This window comes from Pongo pygmaeus, chromosome 14 (assembly GCF_028885625.2).
Source record: "Pongo pygmaeus isolate AG05252 chromosome 14, NHGRI_mPonPyg2-v2.0_pri, whole genome shotgun sequence".
NCBI classification, from domain to species: Eukaryota; Metazoa; Chordata; class Mammalia; order Primates; family Hominidae; genus Pongo; species Pongo pygmaeus.
The window spans coordinates 34,044,912-34,068,207 of record NC_072387.2 but is presented as its reverse complement, the minus strand read 5'-3'; the positions used below and the strand labels follow the sequence as shown (position 1 = coordinate 34,068,207).

The 23,296-nt window shown below is 39.4% G+C and overlaps 1 protein-coding gene across 9 annotated transcripts in view; it reads right to left on the bottom strand.

Annotated features, from left to right (window-relative positions):
- Positions 1–23,296, bottom strand: part of ATP8A2 (ATPase phospholipid transporting 8A2) — a 660,817-nt gene that overhangs the window by 433,433 nt on the left and 204,088 nt on the right. For all 9 annotated transcript variants that reach the window (XM_054446069.2, XM_054446071.2, XM_063650657.1 and 6 more), the window contains 6 exons: positions 21,960–22,009; positions 19,677–19,746; positions 17,917–18,001; positions 16,869–17,008; positions 14,857–14,995; positions 7,102–7,166 (listed from right to left, as the gene is read on the bottom strand). In XM_054446069.2, coding sequence (XP_054302044.1) covers positions 7,102–7,166; positions 14,857–14,995; positions 16,869–17,008; positions 17,917–18,001; positions 19,677–19,746; positions 21,960–22,009 — 549 coding nt within the window. The remainder of the gene's footprint in view (positions 1–7,101; positions 7,167–14,856; positions 14,996–16,868; positions 17,009–17,916; positions 18,002–19,676; positions 19,747–21,959; positions 22,010–23,296) is intronic.

The following is a 23,296-nucleotide window of genomic DNA, read 5'->3' as shown; positions in this document are numbered from 1 at the left end:
ACATATATCTTCCCTCTAATCTAAGAATTTTACTCGTAGGTATTTACCCAGGAGAAACAAAAACAGATGTTCACCAAAACTTGCACAGAACAAAACCCTCATAGCAGCTTTATTCATAATAACCTCAAACTGAAAATAATGAAAATGTCCTGTAACAGGTGAATGAATAAACAAATTGTGGAATATCCATAAAATGAAATACCCAGCAAAAAAAGGAATGAACAGATGATACACACAGCAACATGGATGAATATCAAAATAATTGTGTTGAATGAAAGAAGCCAGACAAAAAGACAGTCTTCATATGAAATTCTAAGCAAGCACAATTAATCCATTGTGTTAGAAAGAAGGTCCGCGTGGTTGCCTGGGGATATGGAGGGCTGGAACTTTTTGAGATCATGTAAATGCTCAATATTTTAAATGGGGGTGGTGATTACATGCATATATACATTTGTCAAAATATATAACCATGTACACTTAAAATTGGTACATTTAATTGTAGGTATGTAAACTATATCTCAATAGAGCTGATTTAAAATCATTACCTGTGATCAATTTGTAAAACAACTGCCTATTAAAGCCAAGTCTGTGGCAGATCAAGCAGCTACTGAAATATACCATTAGGGCAGAAATAATACAAGATTAAGGATAGGTCAGCCACTTCTCACTGCACTGGGAAGCTTAAAGAATGAAAATTACAAAATCAGAGGTCAAGACAAAGTCAGAAGACAAGAGAGTCTCTATGACAGACTAAGAGAACCTCTCCTCTCATAGCAGCCCGACATATGCAGCCTAAAAAGTTAATTCTGTGGGTTGTAGAATTCAATGAATGTTGTAGTCATAGACTAACCAGGTCTCTTCCATGAAAGTTAGGGCACTGATGGGAAAGAGTGGGACCTTAAGAACCTGAATGAGGACACATGTATTGGTTTGAATGAATCCAAATCCCTTGATCTTCAAATCCCGTTAGCTCTCCTTGGCCAGCAGCATCAGACCCTCCTCCTTTCTCTCTGAGGACAGCCCTGCACTGTGTCATGCTGGGGGACCATGTATTGACCCTACTTTTAATATCAGGTTCTGTACGATTAGTAGGGTGAGGATAAACAAAGAGACCACCACCTATGCAACAGTTCAAACTATATAACCTTTTCTCAGAAAAACATTCCAGAGGGAATCTGCAGATTCTGTTTCCCAAAGTCATCCAGGGGTCCAACTCTGGTTGCCAACTCTGATGTTGCCAATAAATAGTCCCCAAAGTAGCTCCAGCCTTATACCATTTCCAGCCAGCAAAATGGGAAGAGCTGAGGAACCAGGGCAAGAGATTTCCTTCTCGATGGGTAATGCAAAAGGGTTGCACCTCACTTCTGCTCACATTCCACCAGTGAGAATTTAATCTCATGGCCACACCCATCCACAGACAGGCTGGAAAATGTAGTCTCTGCTGCAGGTGTCATTAATGAATTTTATCTGATTCCATTTTCATTCTCAGTAGCCATTCCATCAGTGACTGTACATACTTATTTCAGAAAACCTTTTGTGTTAAAGAATTAATGCTTTGCTCTGAGCAAACACATCTTTGCCAGTACCTCTTTCTTTTGATGGCCTCTCAAAAACAATAAGCTTTGGTTTACTCCATAAGTTGAAACACGTTAGAAACTATACTTTTATCCAAATATGTAGTAAATCTCTTATGTTTCACAATTTGTTCAATTACTTGTTTCTTAGAAACCCTGGCAAGTGCCATTAATTCATTCCTTTTTATGGCTGAGTAGTATTCCATTATATATATATATATGTATGTATATATACACACACATACACACACACACAGCACAGTTTCTTTATCTACTCGTTGTTTGATGGGCATTTGGATTGGTTCCAGGTTTTTGCAACTGTGAATTGTGCTGCTATAAACATGTGTGTGCAAGTATCTTTTTTGTATAATGACTTCTTTTCCTCTGGGTAGATACCCAGTACTGGGATTCCTGGATCAAATGGTAGTTCTACTTTTAGTTGTTTAAGGACATGCCACACTGTTTTCCACAGTGGTTGTACTAGTTTACATTCCCACAGTGACCTGGATGAGATTGGAGACTGTTATTCCAAGTGAAGTAACTCAGGAATGGAAAACCAAACATCGTATGTGCTCACTCATAAGTGAGAGCTAAGCTATGAGGATGCAAAGGCATAAGAATGACACGATGGACTTTGGGGACTTGGGGGAAAGGGTGGGAAGGGATAAAAGGCTACAAATCGGGTTCAGTGTATACTGCTCGGGTGATGGGTGCACCAAAATCTCACAAATCGCTGCTGAAGAACTGGCTTATGTAACCAAATACCACCTGTTTACCAATAACCTATAGAAATAAAAATTTTTTTAAATACACACACACACATACAAATCCTGGCAAGGTTTTGTATAGGTCTTCCACCCATATTCAACTTAATTATTGCTACACTGTGTTCTCTATATTATTGCAGCAGGAAAACCAAATGCTCTCCAAGTGACTCAGCACTTTTTGTCCTTTACTAACAAATATCAAAGACATTTACCATTCACGAATTTGCAGTAGATTTTGTGAAATTTTAGAGTAAATGATTAGATTATTACATTCTTTAATAAATAAATTGCTGGTAAAGTTGTAGATTTTTATTCTCTTACTCAAGATTCTTAGTTTTTAAAATCTCATTAATTCCTACAATTTCATGTTACCACAGCTAATATTTCAAGATACCATATACATTTAGGACAAAGTTTACGGTTAATTATAATAATCTTGTGAATAATTTTGAAATTTGCTTAATCTGTCAGGTCAGATCACTGTTTTAACTATTGAGTAGCTGAGAAGAGCTGGAACTAGCACACACATTGAGCAAAGCAAATCATTGCAGCTTCTGCTTACAATATTGTTATCCTCAATTCACTTTTTTTTTTAACAGGAATTCTATTAAGTCAGCATCTGTGAGAGTCATTTTAACAAAAACTAACTCTAGTTCTCAAGTTCATTTAACCAATACACATGAATGGCAATATTTCACAATTGGCTAAAAGCAAACCGAAGAGTGAGAGTCTCAGTAACAACCTTTCTCACTTGAAACGCCATGCCTGCCTCCTCCTATCCATTCCTCTCAGACTGATTTCTGGTCAGTGTGCCAGGAAAAAAAATTGAGGATGCCAGTGGGAATCCTTACATACTATCAATAAAGCTAATGTCTCAATACTTTTTTAACTGAAAAAATAGGAAATCACAACTTTTTTTACAGCATTTTAATATATCATCTAGTGTCCCCCTGGGGTGCACACCATCACTCCGCCTTGTTCAAAGACCACTGATCTCATCTATATTATGGAGCTTAGATGTTATTTTGGCAGCATATGAAAAACTCAAAACACAGAGATAAATCCTAATTGTTTACAGCATTTGGAGTCCGAACCTGGCCATACTTACTGGTCTGATGAAACTGATGGGGGCCAGGTGTGGATCCCCTCACACTTACATGAGAGATGAAATAAAGAGAAGCCAGGCCAAATGCTTCTGATTGTTGGGCCATTTTCTGTGTCCCTGTCATATCTGCATTATTATTGGAGCCCTGAGACTTAAAAACTCAACCTGGGAGCTCCACCAAAGCTCTACTGTATATCTAATTTATTGCGCTAGGATGCTGCTTTTATCCCCCTCACCACCACCAAATATGATTTTAATGAGAATAGGAATGGTTTTAACCCAACTAAAGCATGAGAGGGAGGAGAAGGCAAGGAAGGAGTAGAATCTTCCTCAGTAGACACTAGTCAGAAATATGGAGTGTCCTTTTGAATAATGAACAAAAACAGTACATAGAAAGTTCACCTCTGCTCAGTAGATACTGAATACATTACAGTCATTATACTAAAAGATGAAGTTCAAAATTAGTTAAGGAAGAATCATTCTTAGGAGGTTAAACCAAGGCAAGTCAGGTACACACCCATAAAACCCTTCTCAGTTTGGCATCACAAACCACTCGTTGGTCTAGGTAAACCAGAAGTCTCAATGTGTATGTAGAGTTGAAGTCCATCTCTTGGACTCCAGAGAACATCTGATATAAGGGGAAAACAGAGGCTCATTTCTGAGTTACCTCCAGAAAAAGGAGGCTTTTTTCAAGGTTAGAGATACCTTTGAACCAGAAAATCATCAGAAAAAAAGGAAGCCTCAAGTACAGACACTGTGGGTGTGTTCATAAGGTATGTGCACACATCCAAGGGTTCTGGGAGCCTTTCTGCAGGAGCACTCTGCTCTTCTGTCCACCAATGTGCTGTTTCGGCTTACTCATTTTCTATTTCTTAGTAACATCAACTTGTACTCAGCCCCTCATGGCTACTGTAGCCACTATCTCATCAGCATGACTTTTAAACAGAAATTCTTATTGATGACTAGAAAATTATCTTAAGCTTGTTCATTCATTCAAACATTTACTGAGTGCATAATATGTGCAAAGCAAGGTCTTGAAGGTGGAGATGCCCAGTTTTTTTTTTAAATCAGGTTTTCAACCATGGCCTTACAGTCTAAGGGACTAAAGGGAGGTAGAAACAATATAAGTTATTTCATAACGCCAAAAAAACCTGATTAAAAAATGTGCAAAGGATTGAAGAGACATTTCTCCATAGAAGATATACAAATGACCAAAAGGCACAAGTAAAGATGTCCATTGTCACTAATAATTAGGGAAATGCAAATCAAAACCCCAATGAGATACCACTCTCAAACCCATTAGAGTGAATACTATTAAAAAAAAAAAAAACAACAAGTGTTGGTAAGAATGTGGAAAAATCACAAACCATATAAAATGATGCAGCTGCTGTAAAAAACAGTATGGCAGTTCCTCAAAAAGTGAAACGTAAAATTACCATATGATCCAGCAACTCCACTTCTGGGTATATGTCCCCAGAAATTAGAAGCAGGATCTCAAAAAGACATTTGTATATCCACATTTATAGCAGCACTATTCACAATAGTCAAAAGTTGGATTGAGACCATCCTGGCCAACATGATGAAACTCCGTCTCTACTAAAAATACAAAAATTAGCCAGGCATGGTGGCACGTGCCTGTAATCCCAGCTACTCAGGAGGCTGAGGCAGGATAATCACTTGAACCAGGGAATCGGAGGTTGCAGTGAGCCTAGTTTGTGCCACAGCACTCCAGCCTGGCAACAGAGCGAGACTTTGTCTCAAAAAAAAAAAAAAAATGTTGAAAGCTACTCAACTGTCCACAGATAGATTAATGAATCAACAAAATGTAGTATAGGCATGCAATGGAATATTATTCAGCCTTAAAAAGGAGGGAAATTCTGACACATGGTATAATATGGATGAACCTCGAAGACATTATGTTACATGAAATGAGCTAGTCATAAAAATCACAAATACTATATGATTGAACTTATACGAGGTACTTATAGTTGTGAAATTCATAGAGACACAAAGTAGACTGCCAGGGGTTGAGGTAGGTGTGGGAATGGAGAGTAGTTGTTTAAAGGGGCACAGAAGTTTAGTTTGGGAAGATAAAAAGAGTTCTGTGGATGGATGGCGGTGATGGTTACACAACAATATGAATATACTTAATGTCACTAAACTGTGCACTTAAATGATGTATTTCACAACAATTTACACACGCACACACACACACATAGTATTTCCAATGATGAGAGGTTCCATGGAGAAAAATAAAGACGTGTGTGAGAGGGAGTGCTGGGAAGACTGAAACACTTGGGTAGAGGAGAGATTTCCTCAGAGCATGTGAGAATTAGACTCCAGGAGATGAGGTATGACTGGGACTCTGGGCTGCCTGCAGGCAGTGACATGAACAAGGATAGGAGGTGTACCGAGATGAATTCTGAAGCACTCACACCAGAGGGTGATCTCTTGCCAGTGGTGCCTTGGAAACACACAGAACTATGGACTCTCCCCCTGCCTCCTGCCCTTGGTCTCATGAAGGGGTAGAGAGTATCCTGGTGTTCACGGTAGGAGTTATGGCCCTCTCAATTTGCAAGTATAGAAACCTCTGTACTTTATTGCCTCCCTTTAAAAGCATAATTAACTGTGCCATCTGCCCCTGGCAGTGGCTAAATATAAATATTAAATATACTGCCTGGAAGGGTGCTATGGGTGCCTTCCAGTAACAAAGCCCTTGTTAAAAGTTCTGACAAATGGAATCTCATTGTTCAGCTCATATTTTCATATCAAACCACTTCACAGGTTGCTGGTGACCCTCAAATCAGCTCCCACTGCTGGTCTGTTCAGTGGCTTTATGCCATGATGGGGTGGGTTCATGTGGCAGCATTGGGACATCAGAGAATTAAGTGTACATGTATCCTATTACTATATGGATGTATTATTATTATTTCAAGACAGAGTCTTACTCTGTCACCCAGGTTGGAAAGCAGTGGCGCGATCACGGCTCACTAGAGCATCCACATCCCAGGCTCAATCAATTCGCCAGCCTCAGCCTCCCAAGTAGTTGGGACTACAGGCATATGCCACCACGCCTGGCCCATTTTTCCATTTTTTGTAGAGATGAGGTCCTGCTATGTTGCTTAGGCTGGTCTGGAACTCCTTGGTTAAAGCGATCCTTCTGCCTCCGCCTCCCAAAATGCTGGGATTACAGGCATGAGCCATTGCACCTGGCCTCACTATATAAATTTAAACAATGCTTAACACTTGAATATTAGTTTTATTCTAAAGTTTGTGCTAGAAAGAAAATCATACACGTCTCCTTAGTAACTTACAGTGAAATTAACCATCACCATTTAATGTAGGTCATAATAGGTTCCACTAATATTTCATATTTAATGATTAAAGCTAAATCAGATTAAAACTATCCCATTTTAAATGCACAATTCTAGATGAATAAAAGTATTATCATGAGGCAATATTCTAAGCTTACTGTTTTGACGTTTAAAGATAAGGCTTTCTGACATCCATTCTTAAATATTAATATAAACAGAAAATAAACAGTTTTTCATAATTGTTTTTTAGCAAAACATGATCCCCGATTATCAATGATAGTAGAAACAAAGAGTTTAATACTGTTATAGCAAAGCAAATACAACTTCGAAAAACTACTTACATCCAAAGAGTCCTCCTTCAATAGGATAAGGGCCATATTCTGCGATACCAATCGGCAGGAATACCCTGAAGTGGAGGAAGAGACAACATGTGAATTTCTGTTTCCTTCTGTGAGCTCCTTAAATTCAACCTCCTTGGTTATATCTGCCACTTTAAGCCGATTGGCTCACACAGAGGAATAGTGTAACAGTGAGGAGTAGGAAAAGTAAATTGATTTTGATTCTTGTAGACAGATTGAATAGAACTAGTTGGGAATGTCTTTATAACTAAAGGCTAAAATAAATACTTCCCAATTTTTAGTGGATTTTTCTTTATCTCTGTTATCCTTGTATAACATTAAGATAAGCCTTGGATTGTCTAAAGTAACAGTGAACATTTTAGGAAGGCAGTGGACCCCAATGGTGCCCCTAAATCAGCACACACACACACACTGGGATAGCCAGCTCCCTCCCTTCCTTTAAGACAGCAGCTGATTCTCACAACAGGTTTCAGAGGAATACACTGAGGGAGTCATTTTTCCTGTGAAAAATTTAAAGTAATCCACGTTTCAAAAAAATCTTTTTTTGGTTGTTATTTTAAAAAGGCTTTTTTTTAAAGGCTTATTTGGAACAAAAGTACTCCTAGGTCTTAACAATTTCCTTCTCATTTTTCAGCAAAGTTATCTCTATGGGTTAAGCGAGATAGTATTTTCTCTTTCCCTCCCAGCAGGAGAATTATTTTCTAGGAAGCCCTGGGATCTTTCCTACTCACACTTTGCCCTGGGTGAGCAGTCATGGACCAAGCCAAGCGCCTCTCAGGATGCCTCCCCTCCTATCCACACCCTCGGTGGCGAGGAGAGGGCTCTAGCAACTCCAAGACCAGAGGTGTCCGCCAGGGCACTGGCCTGTCTCTCAGATCACCTTGCCATCCTCTCAGTGCCTTGGGGGATTAGCGACGACTTGTGCTTTCCACCAACCCCCAACTCAATCTCTCTCATTGAGAAAAGGCAAGAAAAAAATACTTCTCCACAGAAAATCGGCCCCCACGACTAGTTTTGTCTCAGCACCTTAAGATAATGGATTAAGGATTACAGAAAAGGGAAATCAATCAACAGCCTTCAAGTAAGCAGGTGACAATCTCAAGGGAGGGCTTGGCCAGTACTGTTCCTACAGCCAGGGGGAGGAGCAAGGATTCTCCTCACAGGACAGGGAAGAAGACATCCTTCTCACAGACGCTACACGTGGCTAGCAAAGAAGACGGCATTTACCTAAGGGACAAGGAGCAGAACTGCTGCATTTATGTGCTCAGACCTACTAGCAGGTTCTCTTTTCATCCCTGAGAAATTCTCATAACAGGTACAAAATTAAATTCAAGATAGACAAAAATTAAGACCAAGAAAAACCATGTTGTGGGTTTTTGGGGGAATGAAGGGGTTGAAGGAAACAGTAAAAAAATTTCGTTTGTGTGTTTCAGAAAGTACATCCTTCCTAAGGACCTCCATGTAGAACATTTTGTAAAGCACCTCCAAGATCAAATTTTAAAGCGCAAAATTATGGCTTTTCATCCAAATGTTAATTTTTTAAGGCAATATGAAAAAGACATAGGCAAGGCTGTTAACAACAGTTATCTCAAGGGAATCAGATTATTTCTCTTGTTAACACGGACACATATTGTTTTTAAAGCCAAAACAAACTGAATAATTTTAAATCACAATACCACATGGGCAAATACCTGTTAAATCTCTAAAACAAGAAAAAAGGAGGGGGGAACAAGAAGCAATTTTCTATACATTTACAAACTAGTTCAAGTCTGTATTTTAACAACAGTGATGGATAAAAGTGAGACCCTCTCAAAATGCCATTAAAAGCTCTGCCTGGTAGGACTAGAATAATCAAACTCTTTGTTTCCCATTAAAATTTTACAAATGCATTCTTCCTTCCTATAAGTTATTAGATTAGGTCCAGAAGGGAGGTCTACATTTTCTTTTCACTTGCAAAGAGGGATATTGCAACTTTAATCGTTTCCCTCTATGTTAGATTTATTCTTTCTTCATCCCCAGAGACTTCCAGCAACTTCATGCAATATAGACTGTTACAAATTTAGTGTAACTAATGCAAAAGGATTTACTGGTAGTTTTTTATTTGAAAAACAGCTGCAGAAGCTGGCTGTAATTTTTAAGCCCTCGCTTGCTGCTTTATTTTATATTTTTCAATTTAAGCAAAATGCCATTTGACAACTGAAGCTACACAAAGATATTATGGAAAAACTCAGTCTTTTTTTTCTACCCATGGCAGGGGGAGAGAAAAAAAAACCAAAAAACTACTGACACTTTCATGAATTTAAATATACAAAACTAAAGGCTTCTGAGAAGAAACAGGTTAAGGGTTTTGTTGTTGCTATTTTTAGTTTGGATACGGAAGTGAGATTTTGTTTAGAGAATTATCAGTCGGAGCACTCGCGCTAGACAGACCAGGGAAGTTTAACCCAGTTAACTGTGGCTTAACTAATGTAGCAAATTAAATTGTGTCAATCCACATTTGGTGTGCTTGATTTCTAATGTTTTTGGATAAAATGAGATCAACTCTTGGAGAAGAGCCAGGTATAGAATGTCAATCCACACTTGTAAATTGAGGTCTGCTTCTTTAATCTCGCAATCTAACAAGACGGCCATAAAATGACTGAGAGGAGAACCTCTGGGATTTCATTTTTTACTATAGTTGAAATTAACAGTATACTACAAAAGGGTTTAATCTTTCTACTACCTGAGTATAATCAACATTCAAAGAAACCAAAATATTACATAGTCTATAGTACTTACAGCAGGACTTGACTTTAATACAACAAGATAATGCTTCACACTAGAAAATATTACTAAACCAAATCTCTCAGCTCTCTCAACCTGTTTTTTCCTTCAAAAAGGAGAACACTGGTTTTGATATCAAACCCAGATTTCTCTGGAGACATTTTTTAAAAAGTCAGGAACAATGTATCCTTCCACATCATATATCCTGAGATCACATCCACCAAGCTACCCATCACAGGATTCAACGTGGTACCAACCCGCAGTGAGCATGTTACTGGTTCTCAATAGCTTTACAGAGAATCTGGTCAGTCAGTGTTTGCCTGTATGAAAAACACTGGCAGACAACAAGAATGCATGACAAAAGATGGTCTTTTAGGCTATCCCAGGTGGGATCAAAGTGGGCCCGTCCAGAGCCCCTCATCATCCAGAGAAGCAGGGAGCTGAGGCCTCGTCCGTGGAGCACACGCCTGGGCACCTCTCCCTTGAGACCCTTCAGGCCCTTCTCAGGAACCCTCGCCACACAGAAGAACATGCTGCCTCAGCCTCACCTCACGGCTTCTCCCCAAGTTGGGACATCCTGACCCATTCTATTCTCAGTCATTTTTGTTCTAAAAAAATTCTGAAGGCTCAAGTTTTAAACCCCTCTCATCCAGTAAGACTTCCCTGGTCCTTTACAACTCATATTGTTCCGTCTGAGAAATGAACATTGTGTGTTGTGGTTAAGTGCTCAGATTTTCAGCTTTCTCACATCTGTGTGACCTAGGCTAAGTTACTTCATCTCTCTGTGCCTCAGTTTTATCTTTAAAGGGGGATAATGCCTTTTAAATTCTCCAAGGGAATTAAATATAAAACATATGTAAAGGACTTAGTGCAGTATCTGGCACATAATAGATAACATTTACTAGTAACTATTACAAAAGCCAGTCATGATTAACATCTACACTGCACAATTGGTACTTCCTAATCTGTTTCATTCTCTGATTTGTCTCATAATTAACTCGTGCCCCAAGTGTGGAATGTAAGTTGCCCAAGCTTATAGTGGAGCACCTGGCAATGTTAGCTGCAGGTAATCAAGAAATACAGGACTGAATCTTCCGTGAAAAACAACAGTAAGATTAACATTACCAGTGTTGTCACCCTCACAGCCCAGCTTCACCTGAGAATGGCAACTCGCCTTCCTTTTAATGAACAAGAAAATGTACAGGCAATTACAGGAGGGGCAAGTAACTTATTGAGTCACTTCCTAAAATTAAACTTCAAAGATAATCTATATGTATCTCATAACATCATATTGTTTAACTTATACACAATAAAATGCATTAAAATTTAAAAAATAAACCTCTAAGACCATAAGAAATGGTTTAAAAAGTATCAAATGATGGGTAACAAAATGCAGGGAGGGTGGGGGAAAGACTTGAAATTTCAATTCAGAAATGGTTTAAGAGGAAAGCTAATGCCGACTTAATTACTTTAAAATGGAATACACACTAGGATTTTGTTCTCACTCATCCTACATCCATTAAAAAAAATTACAGACTCTGAAAACTCCACATCTATTGCATAACTATTTAATAGATATTTTATCCAGTGGTAATAAGGAAATGACCACTACGAAATTCACAAGGGCTACATCTGAAATTTCACTTTAGACCAGCTAATGCCAAATTTTTAAGCTAAAAGAGAAAATCGCCAACTCCTCAAAACACAGCTAGTTAGCATAAACTCAAGCACAGTGTTGCAGGATTCTGGCAACATGCCAATTTCAAACTACTAAAACCTATACACAAGATGATGGTCTATCTACATAAAATTCACTGGCTCACAGGAGACATATGTCCTGGAACCTGATTTGACTAAGTGTGTTTTTTTTCCTAAGGTATGAACAAAAAGTTAAACTTTAAAAATAAATTCTCAAACTATGAGATAGATATATATATATTTTAAAAAAACAAACTCTAAAAAGAGCCAACACCCCCAAAAACCAAAGATAATTAATGTCACCAAATCTAAAGATGAACTCTTATGGTACATACCACTAAGATAATGCTGCCAATTAAAAGCTAAGAGTCAACAACCATAAGACATCCCCATTTCAGAGACATTAAAATGTAAAAACAATGTGCACCTTAGAATGGATGAAATATAGTACCATTCTCCGTGGTCTTCTAAATCAAATTTCAGAAAGCATTTTTTGCAAAAGCTATGTGAATCCCTCTAAATAAGCCCCACACCAGAAGTCAAGAGCCCTGAGACCTAGTACCAGTTTGGTCATTAAGTAGGGTATAGCCCTGGGAAATGTAGAATTTCCTCCTCGAGCTATAAGAATGTTCATATGTAAATATTTAAAAAAGAGTTTTCAGAAAAAACTCCTAGTATAGTGCCTGGCACTTGCCAGACACTCCATTAACTTGCTCTGTTTCCCTTTTTTCATCTAGAAGGAGAACTGCTAGATACTTGATCTTCCCAAATATCTTCTGGATACCTTAAAATCCACACAGGATGCATGAAAATGTAAAGTATTATGGGAGACAGGTCCATAATGGTTCATACTACCAGGGGTATGAGGGCTATATGACTAGAAAACAGGCTTAGAAATCCACTCTGTATCTAGAGCATGACCTCATGCTGCTGACAGCTGCCGCCTGTGGTCTGACACTGATAAGTCTAGTAAAATGTCCGGACGTATATGCTTTCCTGAGCCTTCTGCATCATTTGTAGGCTTGACAGATACCTTAATCATAAAACGACATTTAAATTCTCGGCGTCACCCAGAGCTACAAGCTTGAGTTCCAAAGGTGAAGTGAAGAAACAATTCAGACATAGCTCTCTCAAAGAAATCAATTCTCTAGCTGTTAGGAGCTTACTTAGTAACACCCAAGATATGTTTGAATCTGACTGATACACTAGATAAAATGTGAATAGAGAAAGCCTCCAGGATAAACATAAGACTTTGACAAAAAGTCCTCAGCTTATAAAGCATCATCTTCTAGCGGTCTTGGAGAATACTTGCTAAGAAAGATCAGTTAAGAGATAGCAAATGATGTGAGCGGTTCTGGCACGAGCACTACACGTTACTACACCCACTTAGAAAAAAAGTACAAAATAATACAATCGTTATTTTTAAAAAATTGTTTGGTCTGGTATCAATTATCTCATAAGGCTCTGAGCAGCCTCATCACATACAAGTAAAACTTTCAGTTTTGAGTAATAATCCATTTGTGTTTTCTGGGCTGATTTTCAGCTCTTTGCTTTCTCTTGTGTTTATCCCAAACTTAGCTAGATAGGCTCAGGTATAACAAAATGAACACGCAAAAAAAAGGGCTGCGTGTGCTCCCAGGGGCCGGGTGGTGTGGATGAGAGGCAGTGAGAGGGAGCTGTGGTGCTTTTCCAGCCAGGGCACATCCAAGAACACACTGAAGGTAGTTCAGTCTAGGGCCAGCGACACACATAGGTTATTAGGCCAGCGGGAATGCTCAAGATCTGGAAAACTAAGAAAGGTTACCACTTTACAGCTCAATTTTAACTTGAGGGGTTATCCACTTTTTTCACATTGCTCTAATAGGGTGGAAAGCATATCACCTAAATTTTAGGTAAGTATTTCAGGGTAACAGTCAACTTAGCATGCAAACAACAGGGGCCACAGATCCAGAGCAGGTGTTTTAGGCCAAACTTATATGAAAAATAACACATAAAGGGTCAATGTATATACTTATACAGAAATATGGTATATAAAAAGCAAATGTGTTATTCTTCATTTGTAAAAATGCTATTGACACATAATCAAAGGGCTGTAAGCTTGGGTTTGTATTTTCTAGTAGCAGTGATGATTCTGCACTAAAATACTATCATATTCTTCTCCAAAACCATGCATCTGAGTGACAACCAGCACAAATCCAGGGACAAAGTATATGGCTGATTCTTCAGGGACTGTTTAGGAATCCTATGTCACTCTCTTGTGAGCTTAACTTCAGTTGTTTGGGAGCCCAACTTCCATTTAATTAGCTATATCCCTGACAATAAATGATTACATGGCTTTTGTCTATTTTTTTAAATCAAATTTATCCAAGAAGGCAGGTATTATTTACAACTGAGGTTACATGAGAGACAAAGCTGATTCAAAGATAAGGTTTTCAGGAAAGGGACACCATTGGATTATGTTGAGAATATTCCAAGAAGACTACTCTGAAGAGGACCACAGTCACTTAAATACAGAGGCTCTAGTAGGTTTCTTCCTAAAACACAGAGCACAGACATAGAAACAGATATAGAAATAGAGTCTACTTCTAGCAAGCTATTCTAAGTTATGCAGTCCTTATGTGTTCATTTTACCACATATGCACCAGGTCTTGTTATACCATAATGCTGATCAAAGTACCAGATAATGTTTAAATATTTCAAACAATCAAGATTAGATTTTTTTAAATGAGTAGCTTATACTCCTTTTCAAACTTAAAACGTGCTCCTTTAACAACGGCAGAGTTATCCTGACTTAAATTCCTTTTCTTCAATTTTCATCTCTGTGACACTCTGTAAGCAAGGAAGTTGTCAACCAAGCTGGGAAGGGAAAGACTCAAGGCTCTTAGGAAAACCCATTAATGGGCAAAACCATTAAGATGGTTATAATTACATAAAATAATAACGCATATTTAAACCTAATGAAAACATGCTCTCTTAGTCTCAGACTAAAATTTTGTGAAGAAAGCAACAAGAAAATCAAAGCTGTCAAATCTTGAATTCTATGCCCTATGTAAGTGTGTCTAATTCTTTTCCAGGAACCATGATAGTTTTAATGTTTGTAACAGGCATGAGGGCATCTTCATCTGATTTGGGTCAATTTTCCTTAGGCTTGTGAATGAAGAGTCCTATAAAACATCATCTGTCAATGAATTTGAGAAACATTTAGACACATTTACAAGATACTTGAAAAACAAATACAAAAGCCAGCATCAGGAAATTATTTGTAAAAATAATTACCTATATTAATCGCAGTTTCTTGTTTGTCTCCTGTCAACACCCATATTTTAATTTCTGCCTTCAACAGAGTTGCGATGGTTTCTGGAACTCCTGCTTGAAGACGATCTTCTATGGCTGTGGCTCCAAGTAGCAGCAAATTCTAGATTGAAAAAATATCCTCTGTTAAAGACTGGCACATACTTAAGAACAGCACTAACAAATTCTGACAAAGAAAGGCAATCAAACTGTTATGAGACAGTTGTTCTATTTCCTCTATTTTATACTTGCTTCTGCAGATGGCATCTGGATGGATGGCATTTCCAAATGCCTTGCAATGGTAGACTCACTCTACACACACAGGCAGCCCAGTACTCATCACTGATTTCTTGATACAGGGGCTTGTTAGAATAGAAGCAATCTGACAGCAGAGCAGATGGGCAGGTTATCCCGAGGACACTAACAGTACCTGAGGCCTCCCTCTCAGTCCACTAATGAGTAGCACATTATGTCACATTTAACAAAGGAGGAGAACTAATTCTAGATGATACGCTTACCTGGCAAAATAAGAGTAAGAGACCTGTGGTGCTAAGGATTTAACAGTGAGAGAAAAAAAATCCAAGTATCTTAAGATTGAGGGTAGCTATAAAATCTTGCCCCTTTTGGTCCTCTTAAAGGCCCAGGGCAGCTCAGCTCACACTGAGGATGGGTGTGGATGTGTGGTTCCCTCCAGCTGCCCGTGCTGTGCCTGCTGGTCGGGCAAATTCCAGAGACTGTACAAACGGCCTGCTCCACATACTCACACCCCAAGTCTCTCCAGGACATAGCACCTCTACTTGGTCACAGACTGTGGGAAGATCCAACTCTTGAGCATCCACCACAGGCACATCACCTATTTAATCATCTTTTTCTAATTCTAAAAATAATTTCGGCTATTTCCAGAAAAACAGGGCAAATAAACACCTGAATTCAGTTTTATTCAGTTCATTTTAATTCAGTACATTAAAATGACTGAATATAAATAACTGACTATAAAACTTAAACAAAAGCTGAGTATAAAAAAGCAGAGGAGAATTTTTTTAAACCAACAAAGGAATGAAAAAAGTAAATAAGTGATGGTTTCAAAGTTATGGAAACTGGGCCAGACATGGTGGCTCACACCTGTAATCCCAGTACTTTGGGATTTGGGAGGCCAAGGCATGAGGACTGCTTGAGCCCAGGAGTTTGAGACCAGCCTGGGCAACATAGCAAGACCGCATCTCTACAAAAAATATGAAACTTAGCCAGTCACGGTAGCATGGGACTGTAGTCCCAGCTACTCGGAAGGCTGAAGTAGGAGGTTAGTTTGAACCCAGGAGTTTGAGGCTGCAGTGAGCTATGGCTGCACCATTACATTACATTCTAGCCTGGGTCCTGGGTAACAGAGGGAAACCCTGTCTCTATATTAAAAAAAAAAAAGTTATAGAAACTAGAAATTGGATGGCCCTATGGCTGCCAACATGAGACAGAAAAAGCTGAAACCCAGCTCCCACACTTGAAGGAAACCAATAAATTGAAAGTGAGCTAAAGCCTTAGGATAAACTGAAAAGAATAACAACAACAACAAAATCAAAGTAGGCAATGTGGAGTAGCAACAGCAAAGCTTAAATATCATTAGAATAAGTTAGTGCGAGAAAGCTTAGCATGTACAACATCTAACCAGCCTCCACAGCATTCTGATTGCTCCTGTAACTCAACAGCGTGAGTTAATCTCATTAAGCCTAATCTTAAGCAAACCCAGAAAATCGCTGATGCTGTTTTTGACCTGATATTTCTTAAGCTATCATTATGTTTAGCTGAGGTGGCTAGAGCTTTCAGAAAGACCATGAAAATTAAGTGCTTCTTAAAGCAAAGAAAATGATTCAGAGCTAATGGTTCATTAAGACACAAGAAAAGAGAACATCCCTACATAGTAAAATGATTCCTGTTCAAAGGAATTGTGAAATAGGTGGTTAAGTCCTTCATGGAGCTGTAAAGACTGTATTGTGTGTGGTTACCTTCTCAATGATCTCGTAACACTCTTCCAACCGTTGAGCTCTGTCCTTCAATATGGTGCTGGCTTCCTGATAGACTTTCAGCCACTCCTCATACTCATTCTCAGAGAGATCAGCATAAGCCACACAGAGAGTCCGCAAGCCTGCAAGACAGCCACTGGTGAATGGAGGCAGGCAGAACACGTGACCTCCTAGGGGACAGCCTGTGCTCCCTTTTCCATCAGCATGCCCCAAAAAATTGAAGAGACTCTGTGCTTTAGGTCACTGTAATTCAACACTCCCACACCTACCAAGGGACATTTAAAAACAGCTCTCCTGTATTCTAACATAAACTGCCTCTTCTGTAAGGCTGAGAGTGCATGAGAAGTCAGAAGAGTGAATTCTCCATGGCAGAGAGGTTCAGGAGCTGTGAATGATCCATGCACAGTAGGCAGGTTTCAGCAAGCAGAGGAGGTGGGAAGTGTGTTTCAAGACAGCAAGGAAAGGCCCCATGTGCTATCCCATGAAAGATCCAGGCTTTCAGGCAGTCACACCCATGCGTGTGTGTGAGCGTGTGCTCATATGTGCATACATGCAGAGCCAGAGGCCAGAAAGCAGCAGTCAGCACTTGAGTGTGGCTCCAGCTATCATGACATTCGCTAGCAGGAACACCTGACATCAGTGTTGTTTACAGCCTTCCAGAGAACTCCTTTCCTGCTCACTATGTGTTCCATGAATTATTATTTCCTTAAGTTATGGATAAGCCAGTGACATAAGGACACCAAGAGAGGGACAGGAAAATAACCATATGAGTTTTCTGAGAAAGGGACTAGTAACTAAAGGTGATTCTACACGTTGTGCGTTGGCCTGCCTCTCCCTCTGCATCACTGCTGATGAGTGACAGAGGCATCTACAGGTAACTGAGTTTGGATTTGGCTATGCATCTTGTCACTGCCATGGGCACAGGAGGGGATGGGGCAGGCAATGGAAGAATGTGCTCCTGGAAATCAAGACAACATGCTTGAAAGTACAGCTCCAATGGCCAAAAACAGCATTTCCAAATTCCACTTACCTTCCGTGGCAAAGTATTCCAGATGGCATAATGTTTCCTCCATATATTTTGAGTCTTTTGAAAGTCTCTCAAAAATCACATTATCCTATAAAATAGGGAAACATTGTGACTGGCAAAGCCTTCAGTAAACCTTCCAGCCAGCATGCTAAGCACGGCTTTGTTTCTGTTTATCTAACATGCATGAGAATACCCGAGTGGGTAAGTAGGAATTTAGCATTTGGCTGGGCTCAGGCATGAGCTTTGGAAAACAAATTGGGTATGAATGTGTCCAACAAAACCAAAATCTGTATCTTAAAAGCCAAACAAAAATATGCTGGGGAGAACCAGAAATACAGGAGAATCATCGGAACACATGGGGGCCTATATTCACCAAAATTTGCAAAACTCATATCCCAAAGTTTATCAGGCGTTTGCGCAGAAGGGGAAAGGGTAAAATGCACATCCCAAATTACTCAAGTACAACCCTGCCTCCCAACACGGGAGGAGCTCCTAAGCACAGAGCGCACAACCCACTGGGCACTGAACTCAGTTCTGCCGAGAAACACACAGATGCACAGCTCATCTGCCTACAACTATTTCCATGACTGACAAGAAGGGTTGGGGGACCAGATCCCACAGATAATCCATCAAATATGTTACAAATTGCATAGTTTTAGGCTGCTACAAAAATTTTTTTAAACTGAGTTTGGTTTTGGAGAGAATTAAATCCTATAAAAATACAATACACCTTTGCAGCATTTTCGTATGTACCTCTTCTATACTGACAGCCCTCCTCTCTCTACCACCTCACACTGACACCCATTGTACTCGATGTGGTACTTAGAACACAATAGCAAATGAATAAACAAAAAGTTTTAAAAATATATCATATGAAAACAAAACCTAGATGAGCTTAATTCAAGTCATTTTACCATAAACACAGAATTCTTTAGCGAGTCCAAATATAATGGCTTTAGAATTCCCATGCATTCCTTCATTTGTAAAAAGCTCTAGTCATCATGTACTCAAATAAAGCCACCCTTCTTGCCACAACTGGTAAAGATTAGTAATATTGTCAACCACTAATTAATCCTAGGAGAGCTCTGTATTCTTGACGTAGTCAAATAAAATAAGTTTAATAATTCTTTCCCTCAATACATAAGACTACGATTTAACAGGATCTAGTTTTATAAGTAAGACTCATAAGCAATAACATCTTTCCTTTGAGATAAACCATTTAGATTTGGTTACTAGAAGGTATACAGGACAAAAAGCCTGACCTAGGAAACTGACTAAAAGGGGCAGTAATAATGCAGCTACACATGGACATTGCCTTTGTACCTACAACACGTCTCTCTATAATGTATGAAAAAAAAACATAACAATTGAGAAGAAGAGGTGCTAGAGAACCAATATATATCAGAGTACTTAAGATTATCATAGGTCAACACAAATTACTTTATCTTCCCAAAGTCAAAACACAATGCTGGTAAAACTGGAATAAGAATTCACATTCAAGGATTTTGCATGACACATGGAGTCACTGTTTCTGAAACCAATGATTTCAGTAAGCTTTTCACTGACCATCTTTGCCACACTGCCCTGAACCACCATTATCTTCAGTGGGCTTTTACTACTAAGTCAACTTCACAGCCTACCTGAAAGAGTCTTTCAACTCTGGACAAACAATCAGGGAATGATGAGGAAAGCAGTTAGGAAAAGCAGCAGATTAACAAAGCTGCCAAGAACTCTGCTATGCACAACGTTTCTCCGGTACTTACAGCCCCTTTACAGTAGAGCCGAAGTCGTCCTGAAGGAGTTCGAACAATTACAGACATTCTTTTTCTGTCACTGGGAGAGTGAAAAAAAAAAAAAAAGTCATCATTGGTCTGTTTATAGGACGCACATCCCACAGCTGAACACCAATCAAAATAAAAGGGGGTCTGGGGTTCCTAAAAATGACTAAGGTCTATCTTTCGCTGCCTTTTTCTTCAAAGTAGGACCTAACTGTGTATCTCCTACTTTTTTTATTTACATCTAATGAACATAAGCCTGTTTCTTTCCCTGCCATGAAAATGGACTAGGACCGCTACTTGCAGTAGGAAAAACAGAAAAGGAGAATTCCAGCACCGACAGTCCACATCTGATTGACTTCTGACTCTACTCCCTAAAAATATTCTTTATTTTCCACCTCTAAGCTATCAAGTAACTTGCCCAGCAGGTAGGAAAGTGGGAGACTCAGTATAGATCCACTTAACTCGGAAGCTCCTCCCTGTGTCATCTTTTAACTGGAGTAGAAAGAAATCACAAATCCACAGAACATTCCCAATTCAGCACCAAGGAACTCTCTCTCCCCTCACCGCAGCATCTACACTTCCTCACACGTCTTTCCTCATGGCCCATCCTCACCCACCAAGCTCTCAGTGAGTCTCCACCGCCTATGAATTCTTCTTACTGCTCTCCGTCCACCTGTGCAGCCTCACCTCATCTCCCACCAACCCTCCCATGCACCACCACCAGGCTTCGAGCACACACGGGACTCACCATTCTCTTCTACACATTCTGATCCTCCTTTGCCAACATTTCATCCTCCTGAAGCACATTCCAACTACAGACGGCCCTAGACCACCCATCTCTGTGGCCTTTCAGTGTGGTGGTTCCCAATGGACTATAAGTCTCTAAGAGTGGGGGAGAGTCTCTCTTCAGCTCTGGGTAAATTCCCACATCCTAACCTACAGTGCTCTAGCTGACCTGGATTTGCATTCTCTCTCAACTATCTTAGAGGTAGGCACTCCTAGCAGTTCTTGAAACCCGTGTTTCAGTTTCTCAATGTGTAAAGCAACTACTTCGAGGGAGTATTATCAAGATTAAGTGGCACTGGGAACGAGATGAGTCCATGAAAAAGAAATAGATTCACCACTATAACCAGAAATTATCTTTCTGTTCCTTCTTATTCTCCCATATATACATTTTAATACATCCTTGTGTCTCTATCCATATTCACCTGTTTTTATCTAACTCCCTTTTTTCCTCCTCCTTGCCTGTCCAATAACTGCTGGTCCCAGTTAATGTAATCACAGGGCACTGCACAGTTTCCAATAAAAGATGAGGCACACAGTTTGAAGAGATGCCTAGCACATCGCTCACCTCCACAAGCATGGACACTGTCACCACTTCCTACATGAGCCACCAGCATCATCAGCCATCCCTCCCCCCCTCCCCATGGTTCCAAGTTGAAGCCTGCAATCCTAAAACTAAAGACTAGGGCTGGAGAGTATTTCCTACACAAAGATAAAAAATTAATCCTTATTAAAAATAGTTTATAAAGCAGACAGAGCAAACAATGTGTGAATTGTTTAACAAAGGTTATTCAAAAATCCACCTAATTTTAATAATAGGAAAAGATGCCTTTGAGATAGCAACAGAACTTTGCTTTAGTACTGACAATTCCATGTTAAAAAGAGGCAAAGAAACAAAAAAGATATGTTTCCTTATAACAAACTATGAATGTTCTACTTGAACAAAAAAGTCCAACAAATATTCCTGGGTCTAACTTTTTAAAATTGTACTGGGGAAGAATGCTTCTGAATAAGTCCGGGAAAACTTCCCTACATGGACCCAGCCTCTAATGGGATGAACTGATCTCATCTGTCATCATTTGTCAGTTTCTCAGATCTCCAGAGGAGTGCTCAGATGGAGCAAGAGGAATGACCTCATGGGACTTGGGAAACGCCAATGAAAATAATGCCCCCATCACATGCTCCAAACTATTCAGACATGTCTGCAGCTGCTGATGCAAGAACATCAGGCTCTGGAAATCTAAAGAAAAAGGAGGACATGGAAGTAGAGCATTTCTCTTGAATAAAACAAAGAAAAATAACCTACTTCACTTTCTTTAATGAAAGTCACAAATTCCAAGGAGAAAAGAGTTTATGGAAATACATTTATTATATTTAATACTTAAGTAATATATTGAATCATACCATACAATCATGTAAACACTCTGATGAAGTTGGTAAATAAATATAATTATTTTATTTCAAATGTATGAAAGAGAAACATACCTAGAAAATTCCAGGACATTAAGGATTCCAAATGTTTGTTCCTGTCCCATCTAAAGGAAGAAAAATAGGCTCTTACCCGAGGTGCAAAGTATTAAAATCTCAAAGCAATTGTCTCCCAAGCATAAACAGACGTATGCTCTCTCTCTCACTTCCCACCTTCTAGCCCTTTGCAACATGTACTGTTTTCTCACAAGTCTGGTGGGGTCAGAGCTCCCTCTTCTGGTGGAAGCTTCTCATGTTTCTTCAGTGCTAACAGTTGGCTGGTGTAGGCACTTCCAAGAGATGGAGCTAAAGGACACCAGCTGCACAGGTCCATCAGAAACCTTTGGCCCACTTATGCTTCTGAATTCAGGATTTTACAAATTATATACACATATTCTAGACCATCTACCATAATGTCCCCAGCAGGGTCTGGGGTAACATGCTGATACACAACCCATCCGCTTTCTACAGTAAAATGTATGCATATCAGGAAATGAGATTCATAAAGATCGTAAACAGCTTCATGTCAGTTCTGATTAGGTTTGGCTGCCAAATAACTATTCACCAAATTTAGGAAAAATCTTTTGGAATTCAAAGGCATTTGGGTTTCGAATTTGCAGATAAGAGATGGTGAATCTGTACCTGGTCTCACAGCAATCGATCAAACGCTCTTTTTCTTTGGGTTCTTTCAAGTTAGAATGTCAATAGTCACAATTTTTTCCAACTAAAAATTCCAGATGGTGCGCATGCTATTTTCAGATTTTTAATCTAATCTTTCCATTTCCCCAACACTTCACAGTGGAAAGAACGTGGCCTTTGGCACCCAATACATGTGAGTTTGAATCCAGTTTCTGCCTCTAAGTGTGTGACTTTCTTATGCATGGCAAAAGCACTCGTCTCTTAGGGCTCAGAGAAGTAATCAATGAAGTAACACATTCAAATTACCAAGTATATGACCGAATCATTATCTTCATTCACACCCACAACTCTCCACTCCTCTTTGCATCCTACAAAACAACTAATGATCCACTTCATCCAGCCTTCATCAATCTTTATTCACCTCTCTGGATCCATGAGTTCCGAGTTCCCTTTCTCCACAGCCTGTCCTAACTTTCCATCATATCCCCATTCAGAAGACACCCAGTCCTACTACCACCGCCCAGCAGCAGGGCTGCCACTCCCAGGAGCCACCCCCTCTCTCATAGTTATATCAGCCACGTCCACATGCAGCCCATGGATGTGGCTGTTCTGACTATTGGCGAGGACACTTCACGTAAATATGTAGGAATTTGAGAATTTGTTCCTGACTTGGTAGTACTGCAGTAAGTTTTTTCTTTTACTTATATGCAAAACCT